This window comes from Octopus bimaculoides, chromosome 26 (assembly GCF_001194135.2).
Source record: "Octopus bimaculoides isolate UCB-OBI-ISO-001 chromosome 26, ASM119413v2, whole genome shotgun sequence".
Lineage (NCBI taxonomy): Eukaryota > Metazoa > Mollusca > Cephalopoda > Octopoda > Octopodidae > Octopus > Octopus bimaculoides.
Window position 1 is genome coordinate 18,932,343 of NC_069006.1, and position 11,838 is coordinate 18,944,180.

General features: G+C 38.0%; 1 protein-coding gene across 1 annotated transcript in view; it reads right to left on the reverse strand.

Moving 5' to 3' along the window:
• LOC106870354 (major vault protein) overlaps positions 1–11,838 on the reverse strand; it is a 38,090-nt gene that overhangs the window by 6,922 nt on the left and 19,330 nt on the right. The window contains exons 7-10 of the mRNA XM_014916388.2: positions 10,488–10,598; positions 8,707–8,829; positions 6,758–6,910; positions 1,719–1,960 (exon numbers count right to left, since the gene is read on the reverse strand). Of these exons, the coding sequence (XP_014771874.1) occupies positions 1,719–1,960; positions 6,758–6,910; positions 8,707–8,829; positions 10,488–10,598 (629 nt within the window). The remainder of the gene's footprint in view (positions 1–1,718; positions 1,961–6,757; positions 6,911–8,706; positions 8,830–10,487; positions 10,599–11,838) is intronic.

The following is an 11,838-nucleotide window of genomic DNA, read 5'->3' on the forward strand; positions in this document are numbered from 1 at the left end:
GAGTCATGTGTTACTGAACTATGCCAGGTAATATAGAACTATCCCACAATATAAAATAGTACTACATTTGAGTGAATAGTGTTACATGGAACTGAATTGATTTCTACATGATACCGAATACGTTTAACCAATGAATATATTTCTACAGGTGTGCCTGCATGGTAATGTTTGCTTCCCAGCTACATGGTTCTGGGTTCAGTCTCATTGTGTGACACCTTGGGCAAATGTCTTCTATAGCCCCAAGCCACCCAAAGCCTTGTAAGTCGATTTGACAAATGGAAACTGAAAGATGCTCATTGTGGTGTGTGTGTATATATATATATATATATATATACACACACATATAATTTATATTTTGGACGAATGGGTATAAATTGATTAGTGTGTTTAAGTGTTGAGTACATAGAAGAATATAGCAAAATGAACATTGTACAGAATAAAATTTAACACCAAATCCATCTTCTCATTACTTAATATATAAGAGGATGTTTGTTTTGTTTGTTATCTATATGTACGTATGTGTATATAGATAATGAAACAAAACAAAAAACATCAGCTTTTAGATTTGTATAAAGGCAAAGTAATTTTCTATAAAACTTATATCTGAGGAGGTTCCATGAATGAGGTGAAAGTGCTAATAAAGAATTATCCAAAATTCTGACTACTTCCTTTTTCTAAATATATCAAATTTGTACATCACTTCAAACAATATATATATATATATTTCAGATGACTAGTTTCAATGCTATGTTTGTCAAAAAACCTGCAGATCACATGGTAGTTTGAAGTGGCACTTGAACATTCCTAATAGATGATTGAGAAATGGAGCCAATGCTGAAATGAAACATTGCTGCAGCACATGACCAGCTCTTCAAATGCCTTTCAGGGCTCAAAAGATCCCATGCTATGAAAGAGCAATTATAGGTACAAGAAGAGGTCAAGCTCTGGAGTAACGCTACTCAACAAGATGGATAGCTCGGAGATTAGCAAATCTCTCCAGGTTGAGTCATTACTTTCTTGCATTAAGAGTTCATAGCTCTGGTACTACAGAGGTGATTAGAATCATCATCATCATCGTTTAACGTCCGCTTTCCATGCTAGCATGGGTTGGACGATTTGACTGAGGACTGGTGAAACCGGATGGCTACACCAGGCTCCAATCTGATTTGGCAGAGTTTCTACAGCTGGATGCCCTTCCTAACGCCAACCACTCAGAGAGTGTAGTGGGTGCTTTTACATGCCACCGGCACAAAGGCCAGTCAGGGGGTACTGGCAACGGCCACGCTCAAATGGTGTATTTTATGTGCCACCTGCACAAGAGCCAGGCCAGGGGCACTGGCAACGATCTCGCTCGAAAGTCCATTACACATGCCACAGGCACAAGTGCCAGAAAAGCGACGCTGGGCACAGGTGCCATCCCGATTTCGCTTTCACTTGCCTCAATAAGTCTTCGCAAGCTGAGGCAGGGAATAATTGCAAGGTAGATTTTTCAAGCCAAGCCAACCAGCAGAAGACCCAAGAATGGACTAAGAATGAAATGGCTGGATAATATCCATAGTCTCAGTTGGTCATGCTTGGGAATCCATTTGGAAAGTCTAATGACAGTTGTTGCTTCTGATAGGACCTTATGGAGAAGGTGCCTGAGGACTCTACCCCTATGACCCTCCCAGAAATAGTGGGCAGATAAGATGGATGGATATAGAAGAACAAAAGTTTACCTTGCTTTCTTCTGCTTATAATCATAAATTTGCACAGCTGCATTATGGGGAACTCTATAAGTTACAGCTAATGTCTTATTCCGTTTCTTATGAGACGAGTCAGATGATTTAGCTCTGGTACCTCGCTCAGCTAAAGGATCACATTCCAAGCTAAGCAATTCTTCAACAGCAGATGGTAAATCTTTCTCCCAAAGTTCTTCATTTTCATTTAAAATATATGAGGTTCCACTCACTAATCTCACCTGTCATCAAAAAAATCAAAGTTTAGAAATGAGTTGAAAAACAAACAAAAGTTAGGCAAATTAATCAAAATGCATATAATGATCATAAGTGTTATTTAGCTCTAGATCAAGCAGACCTTTGATCAAAGACATTCCAGACATGACCATCATGACATTTATTCAGACATAATGTGTCTAGTACATTATCCTATGTACTTTTACTTCTTTTTAAGATGGTAGGGTGTGATTTGGCTGTTATTTCTAACAAGTTAAACAGCTGCACTAAAGCTTTCACTGTCTTGCAATGACAGCAAGAGATAATTCAGAACGTATACATGTGTATCTCTTTATGTATATGTTATGTGTGCATATAAACAAGAATGTTGTTGACAGTGACTTTGAAGTTTCAGCCAGCTAAGCCATATAATAGTGTAACATATCAGATTAATACAAAATTGTTTACATTAGTGTTTCGGGATGGTCATTTTATTAATTTTTTTGTCATTATAACTGTTTTTGATAAACAGGCGAATAAGATTTGTAAATTGGTTAAAGCTGAGCATCATTTTAACACGGTGAGCTGGCAGATTCTGAGTTCAAATTCTGCTGAGGTCATCTTTGCCTTTCATCCTTTTGGGGTTGATGAGATAAGTAGCAGTTGAGCACTGGGGTCGATGCAACTGACTTACCCACTCCCCTGAAATTCTGACCTTCTACCAACATTTGAAACCATTATTAAGTGGATGTTTAAGGTGGTGAGCTGGCAGAATCATTAGCATGCCAGACAAAATGATTAGTGGCATTTCATCTGTCTTTACATTCTGAGTTCAAATTCTGCCGAGGTCAACTTTGCCTTTCATCCTTTTAGGGTTGATGAAATATGTACTAGTTGAGTACTGGGGTCAATGTAATTGACTTACCCATTTCCCAGAAATTTCTGGCCTTGTGCCAAAATTTGAAACCAAAAAAGGTAAAGACATGAATATTGAAGTCAGAAATAAATTATGTTTACTCTTTTACTCATTTACTTGTTTCAGTCATTTGACTGCGGCCATGCTGGAGCACCGCCTTTAGTCGAGCAAATCGACCCCAGGACTTATTCTTTGGAAGCCTAGTACTTATTCTATCGGTCTCTTTAGCCGAACCGCTAAGTTACGGGGACGTAAACACACCAGCATCGGTTGTCAAGCGATGTTGGGGGGACGCAGACACAAACATACACACACACACACATATATATATATACATATATACGACGGGCTTCTTTCAGTTTCCGTCTACCAAATCCACTCACAAGGCTTTGGTCGGCCCGAGGCTATAGTAGAAGACACTTGCCCAAGGTGCCACGCAGTGGGAATGAACCCGGAACCATGTGGTTGGTAAGCAAGCTACTTACCACACAGCCACTCCTGCGCCTGTTTGTACAAAAAATATTAAAAGATTTTTTTAACTAAAAAGATGGGTTCAGAGTTGGAATGCTTATCATAAGTCTGCTCCATCTGACCAGGTTAGAAAGCAACATCAGCAACATAACATGCTACACATTATGTGCTCACAACCATCTAATACTCCATACATAACCTCATTACTATACAACACTCAACATGCTATCTGATGATGCATACAGTACGTTTGTATGTAAACGACTTCGAGCTAAATAACTGGGCTGGTAACTTTGTTTGTGGTTTCTTCCTGTGTCCTGATTCTGTTTGAGAAAATGATATAGTTACAGAGGCTGGTTGCTAACAACAATAAAATTATTAAAGTGTAACAGTGTGACGTTAGTAAGCCGGTAGAGCTGACCTAGTACATGGGACAGCAGTAATTTATCAATAGTACAAGTCACTGCATAGCAAACCACTCCCACACAACAGCTGACATATAACTATCTCAGAAATGCAAGCAGAAAGGTGAGATCAGACATGGCTGTGTGGTAAGAAGCTTGTTTTCCAACCACATGGTTCTGTGTTCAGTCCCACTGTGTTGACGTCTTGGGCAAATGTCTTATACTATAGACCTAGGCCACCCAGATATTTATGAGTATGTATATATATATATATATATATGAAGGCATGTAGATTAGCAGTTAGGGTATTCGGTTTACAATTGATAGGTCAGAAGCTTGACACTCAATAGTGCATTGTGTCCTTGAGCAAGACACTTCATTTCACATTGCTCTAATTCGCTCAGCTGGCAAAAATGTGTAGTACCTGTATTTTGAAGGACCAGCCTTGTCACATTCTGTGTCACTCTGAATCTCCCTAAGAACTACGTTTCGCTACATATTGTTAGCAGGTAGATGAATCACTGTTGTCTCTAATGGTCAAGTGTCTATCATTGACAAGACCAAGGAAGGTTGAAACTACATGATTTGGTGGTCTTGGTGCTGGAAGTGGTGGGGGTTCATCTCCCTGCTAGCAATATAAACGAGAGTGCATTTTGCACCAGTGCCTGTTCTGACACTATTATTCTGTATATCACTGGCGGGGAGAGGAGTCACTGCTATCTCTAGTAGTCGAGCATCCATCACTGATGAGGCCAAGGAAGGTCAAAATCATTATGTTCTGGTGATCTCAGCACTGGAGGTGATGGGGATTGATCTCGCCAGCAGTGAGATAAACAAGAGAACATTTTGCACCAAAACCAATATGAGAGTTTCTCATAGTAACTACCGTAGTATAGTTTGTCCTAACAAAACATCCACATTTAATTGATGATAAATATTATCTCTTAGCTAATACATGTTATAATCACCATCTCCACCAACATGTCACTTCCATGCCACGACAATCAAATCCACCTCAATCATAAGTACTACCATTACACTAAAACCATTGTTACTGCTAACACAATCCTCTGTTGTCAGTTAACGCTATGCTATCATCACATGGCTCATTTTCATTCATTTCCAAGCAACCCCCAATCACTCACAATCACAAGTCTATACAAGTATCGCTACCGCACATATTGCACCCACATGCACACACACACACACATCAATGCACATGCTGTCTGATGCATTGCAAATTTACTTATACTCACATTCTCAGTTCATGTCCTACTTTCCCCTATACCACATATCTCCTTATTACTGCTACAATATTATGCACTAGCTGAAGCATTTCATGTTCAGTTACACTCATAATTCTCACTCTACACTCCACATTTATTCATTGCTACACTCGAAAAAAAATCACACTACACATTTTCTTACTGCTACACTCATGATTCACACTCTACACTTCCTCATTGCCACACTCACAAATCACACTACATATTTCCTCACTGCTACACTTTTAGCTCCTACTCTACACTACTACACTCATGACTCACATTCCACATTTCCTCAATGCCACACTCACAAATTATGCTCTACACCAATGCTTCTCAAACTATCTGATGTAGTGTACTGGCAGTTTTTTTTTCCAATGTGCCAGGGACCAGTAATATTTCTTAATAATATTAATTTATACTGAAAACAATATATGTAATGAATATAATAAAAGTTGACAATTTATTTTTATCTTATATTTATTTTGTAAGCATTTTATAAGCATTGTATAATGTTTCTTTCTTTTCTGGAAACTTGCTGCACACCGGCAGCTGATGGCTCACGGACTGGCACTGGTCCACGGACTGGCACCGGTCCACGGACCACCACTTTGAGTAGCACATTTCATTACTGCTACACTCACAAATCAAACACACACACACACACACACACACACACACACACACACACACACACACACACACACACACACACACACACAATGAAAGATTTCATGCTCAGCTGCACTCACAACATGCTCCATTCTACAGTAACTGAAACATTTCATGCTCAGCTTCACTCAGTACTCGCATGGTACAGACGTCCTCATGATTATACCAGTCTGCCATAAAAATAAATAAACTGGCACTCCTTTGGTTATGATGATATGGGTTCCAGCTGATCCAATCGACAGAGCAGTCTGCTCATAAAATTAACATTCTAGTGGCTGAGCACTCCACAGACATACATATCGTTAATGTATTTCTCAGGGAGATTCAGCATGATTCAGAAAGTGATAAGGCTGGTTCTTTGGAATACAGGCACAACTCATTTTCGGCAGCTGAGTGGACTGGAGCAATGTGAAATAAAGTGTCTTGCTCAAGGACACAACACGCCACCAGGAACTGAACCCACAACCTTACAATTATGAGCTGAATACCCTAACCACTAAGCCATGTGCCTTCAACAATCCCTCACCATCACATTATGCAGCCTGTAGGTTAAAATGCATCTGTAAATATCAATAATTGAAAGACCCCCATTGATTCAACTTGAAGTTTATATAAAGGGTATGAGCCTGTGGAATGCACATATACATACACCCATACGTCAAGATGCACACACAGGTATACACATACATGCATGAAGATACATCCACACATAAAGACACAGTCATACACAGACACATGCACACACACAAGAAAACAACACAAAGACACACTCATGCATATACAAATACATATGCATACACAGAGACACACACACATGCATACACAAATACATATGCATACACAAACGCTCATGCATGCAGAGACACACACACATGCATACACAGAGACACACACACATGCACACACAGACACATTCATGCATACACAGAGACACAAACACTCATATACAAAAACAAACAAAGCCATACACATATATGCACCAATTCACCCACCCACACACTCACATAAAGAAACACACACAAAGATATGCACATGTACATACACACATGCCCTAGTCAAACACATATATAAAGACAAGTCAGAAAATGCACCTACTTTTCCAGTCTTCATATTTCTTATGTACAAGCCTTCGTTTTCATCTAATGCAATGGATTCATTTGTTCTGATAATTTCAACTTCAACTGGTGGGACATAATCTATTGGACCACTAATCATCCATCGATCACCTGGTTTACGGTTAACATTATTCTAGAAGAAAGAAAAAAAAAAAAAGAAAAACCCACATATTGTACTTTCATAATAGTTACTTCATGTTAAGGCAAAGGATGAATGACAAAGTAACTGGTCAATTGGAGACCCAGTTTTACTGAAAAAGTAAAATAGAGTTTTAATCACTAATAAACAATTAGATTTCCTTTAGCATTTATTACCTGAGGAATGATTTACTTAACATTCTAGTTGACCTTCAAATTGAAAGCATGAACAAAGACAGTTCCCTCTTTGCGCCCAGCAATTCTGAATAAGTAAAATGGAGCTTTAGTCATCAACCAATAGACAGATTTCCTCTCAATTCATATGGACATGCCCTCTCAATCATCCTACCAGGGCTTTACTCTCATTTGATGCAGCAGTTGTGAGCTGGAAGAAGCCTCAGAGCAAGCCCTGCACCAGACGGCTGGACATGATTGGTGAAGATCTCAAGGGGCTCAACATCACTTTGAAAGATGCAGAGGAGCTGGCACAGGACTGCCAGCGATGGAGAGCACTGGTAGACCTGGTCGGCTCTATGCATGATGTCATCTCTGGGACCACTAACCTGGGATGATCCCAACCCCATCAAGCTAGAGCATGAAGCAGCAGCAGCAGCTAGCATTCATTACCAGAGGAATGATTTCTTCAACATTACAGTTGACCTTCAAATTGAAAGCATGAAAAAAGACAGTTCCCTACCTGCCCCCCAGTTATACTGAACAAGGAAAGTAGGATTTTAATCATCAACCAATAAACAATTAAATTTCCTTAAGCATTCATTACCAGAGGAAACTTTTTCTTAACATTCCAGTAGACCTTCAAATTGAAAACATGGAAATGATGTCTCCTCACATTGTACCCGGTCATAATGAACAAATAAAATGGAGTTTTAATCACAACTTGTAAACAACTGGATTTCTGTTAGCATTCATTACCAGAGAAATGATTTCTTTAACATTCCAGTTAACCTTCAAATTGAAAACATAGAAAAAGATAGTTACTCACTTGAACCCATTTATACTGAACAAGTGAAATGGAGTTTTAATCACCAACTAATAACCAATTAGATTCCCTTAAGCATTCATTACCAGTGGAACCATTTCCTTAACATTCTAGACCTTCAAATTGAATGTGTAAAGAATGACTCCTCTCACTAAACATGTATCTACTCTTATCTGTATATGCACACATACACATATAAGTTTCTATCGCTTGAGAGAAGTTTATTTGACAAACATTTCAGTGGGGATTATCCTGAGTGAACCAGCAACATATCTAGCCCTTCTCTACTTAATAACCTTGCAGATAAAAGTTGTTGTCCTGTCACTGAAGTGTATGAAGTCTTAAGGAAACAGAGCTAAGTACTAAGCACAGGTATGGCTGTGTGGTAAGATGCTTGCTTCCCAACTACATGGTTCCAGGTTCAGTCCCACTGCATCATACCTTGGGTTGACCAAAGACTTGTGAGTGGATTTAGCAGAAGGAAACTGAAAGTCCATCATATACATGTATGTCTGTGTGTTATTCTCTTCTTGCCTTGACATCACGATAGTCGTAAACAAATATCACTGCCATGTACATGGTGTCTTCATTTCCAATCTTCTGTGTAAATATGTAAGGCCATGAAGAAATATTACCTAACCCAGAAACAGGCAAGGGTTGGTGACAGGAAGTGCATCCAGCCGTAGAAAACCCACAACACAATTCCAATTGACTCATGCGAATATAGAAAAGCAGATGTTAAGCCTATGTTGAAGATGAAGTGAAGTCTCAAAGAAGCAATTAATACTTACAAGTGTATCAAGGAAATGTTCATTACAAGAACAAATAAGGGCTTGTCCCTCATGGAGCACATAATTGTCCTGTATACCGTCAGGAAGTAATTCTCCAGGTAATAAGAAAAACGATTTTGGTCCCTGAAAATAAACATAATGTAGTCCTTAGATGGATACATACAAATTTAGATAACAAGGATACAGTACCACTTTAACATGCAATCTACCTGGTCAATAACGCTTTAGTGTGCAGTCTGGCCCAAACCCTAATCCTAAACCTTAACCCAGATCAGGTCATTTCAGTGTAGACTATAGATACTGCAGTAGACTGCATGTAGAATAGCACCAAAAATACTAGAGAGAGAATAAAAGTTTTTGAGATTTAAAATAGGATATAAGTGTTGTTAGTGCTTTAAAGTCAGATGAGGGTATAAATCAACATCTATAGTATTTCTGTGAAGAGCAGTGAACCTGTATTTTGATCTATTTCCTCCTCTTTAACCTTTTTGATACAAACCCACCTGAAACTACCTCTGGCTCTGTAGTACAGATGTCTTGTTTTCAAAAGTTCTGAATTAAAATCTGCCACCAAACCTTAGTCACAATTTATGTTCCTAACGCTAGCTTAATGATAACTAAGTTATTTACTAAATTCTTTATTATATTTAAAATTAATTGAACGAAACACAGAGCATCTCAATAAAAATATGGTAACAAAAGGGTTAAGGTCTTTCAAGTCTTGGTTTGGTTTCCATGTCTGGAATTTCTGCTCTAAATTATCATTGTTGTCGTCATCATTGTAAATGCACAAAGGGAGAATGATGTTTTCACATGAAACTGAAGTTTGTAGTCTCTGGACATCTTAACTTCTTTTTTTCATGTTTCGTTGTTTCCAATTAACTCTTTTGATACCAACCCACCTGAAACTGCCTCTGTACTACAAATGTTTTGTTTTCAAAAGTTCTGAATTAAAATCTTCTGCCAAAACTTAATCGCAATTTATGTTCCTAACACTAGCTTAATGATAATCAAGTTATTTTACTAAATTCTTTGTTATATTTAAAATTGATTGAAAGAAACACAGAGCATCTCAATAGAAATATGGTAACAAAAGGGTTAAATGTGATGTCAATATAATAATTTGTTTCCCTTTCTTTCCTCATCTTAGGATGTGATATTGACGCAATCATGCATTCAGTATTTTCTTCAACTGTACTCAGTTGAAATTTGCCAGTGACTGAACTTGGAGCCTTTCTTGTACAAAACTAAGTTGACAGTTTTGACCAATGGTTCATTGTTTCAGTGCAAAATAATGTCATTTTAAAGTGTTTAAGCATTAGACTTAAGTTCCAAATAATATCATATTGAATTTGGTAAAATAGAAAAGCACACAGCCCACTCTGTAAAGTGGTTGGCATTAGGAAGGGTATCCAGCTATAAAAACCTTGCCAGTGCTGGTGCCACATGAAAAGTACCCAGTCCGCTCTATAAAGTAGTTGGCATAAGGAAAGGCATCCAGTCAAAAACCATGCTAAAAACAGACAGTGGAGCTTAGTGTAGTCCTCTGGCTTTCCAGCTTCTGTCAAACCTTCCAACACATGCCAGCATGGATGAGTAATGTGAAATGATGATAATGATGAATAAAGTTCCAGCTTCAATAGACTCTCCCATGTCATGTTTTAAATTATAAACTCTACTGTGTCTAGTTTAATCCATAAATTCTTGGATAGGCCAAATCTACATGGAAGACTAAGCACGTCAACAAATAAAGCAATGTAGAATAAAATATTTGAGCTCACCTTTACTAATTTCTTTTCACCCAGTTGGGGCTTTCCATTTGCATCAACAGGATTGACAACAACACAATAGTTGGAGTTAGTCAATGTGAGAATATCTTCAATACCAGTAACCTAAAAAACACAATATCACACTGTTATAGGCATTTGATATCAATTTATCATTTAGCAACATTCTGAATGGGTCCTATCAAATTTGTTATGAATATTCACAGGTCTATGGTTGATAAAGTCACAGTATCAACTAGACTATCAGATGTTATACATTACTAGTTACAATGTGTTTCCTCACATTGTTATAGCTTTCAAATGATATCACTCTGCTAGATAGCTGGGCAGGTCAGTATTCCCTTGAGCAGAGTACCAATCCATCACATGGTTACCAATTTACAGTGGAGTAAATTGGAGCAACATGAAATGAAGTGTTATGCTTATTTTATCAACTCTGAAAGGAAGAGAGACAAAGTCTGAATGTAAAAATGAATGAAATGCCACTAAGCATTTTTGGCATGCTAAAGATTCTACCAGCTTACCACCTTATTAATAACAACAACTACAATGATAATAATGGTTTCAAATTTTGGCACAAGGCCAGCAACTTCAGGGGAAGAAGTAAGTTGATTACATCGACCTAGCGCTAAACTGGTACTTATTTCATTGACCTCGAGAGGATAAAAGGCAAAGTCAACCTTGGCAGAATTTGAGATCAGAACGTAAAGACAGATGAAATGCTGCTAAGCATTTTGTCTGATGTGGTACTGATTCTACCGGCTTGCTGCCTAATTAATAATAATAATAATCCTTTCTACTGAAGGCTCAAGGTCTTGAAATTTTGGGAGAGGAGACTAGTCGATTACATCGACCCCAGTGCTTCACTGGTATTTGATTTATCGACCATGAAAGGATGAAAGGCAAAGTCAACCTCAGCAGAATTTGAACTCAGTATGTAGCGGCATATGAAATACTGATAAGTATTTTGCCTGGCATGCTAATGGCTCTGCTAGCTCACCACCTTAGAATAGTAATAATAATAATAATAATAATAATAATAATAATAATGATAATAATAATAATGATAATGATAATGGAAATAGAGATAACTCGAATGTGGAGTCTAAAAACAGAAACAATTCCTATCATAGTAGGTGCCTTAGGTATAATAAAAAAATATTCAGACAAATACATAACAAAAACACCAGGACTTACAAATATATATAACACACAGAAAATTGCACTACTGGGTACTGCACACATCCTACACAAAACACTTTCAATACAGTAAACATAAGAGCACCACAGCAAACCACAGCACATACCCAAGGCGCACAGAGCTGCGCTCGGTAGTGAAGTGAAA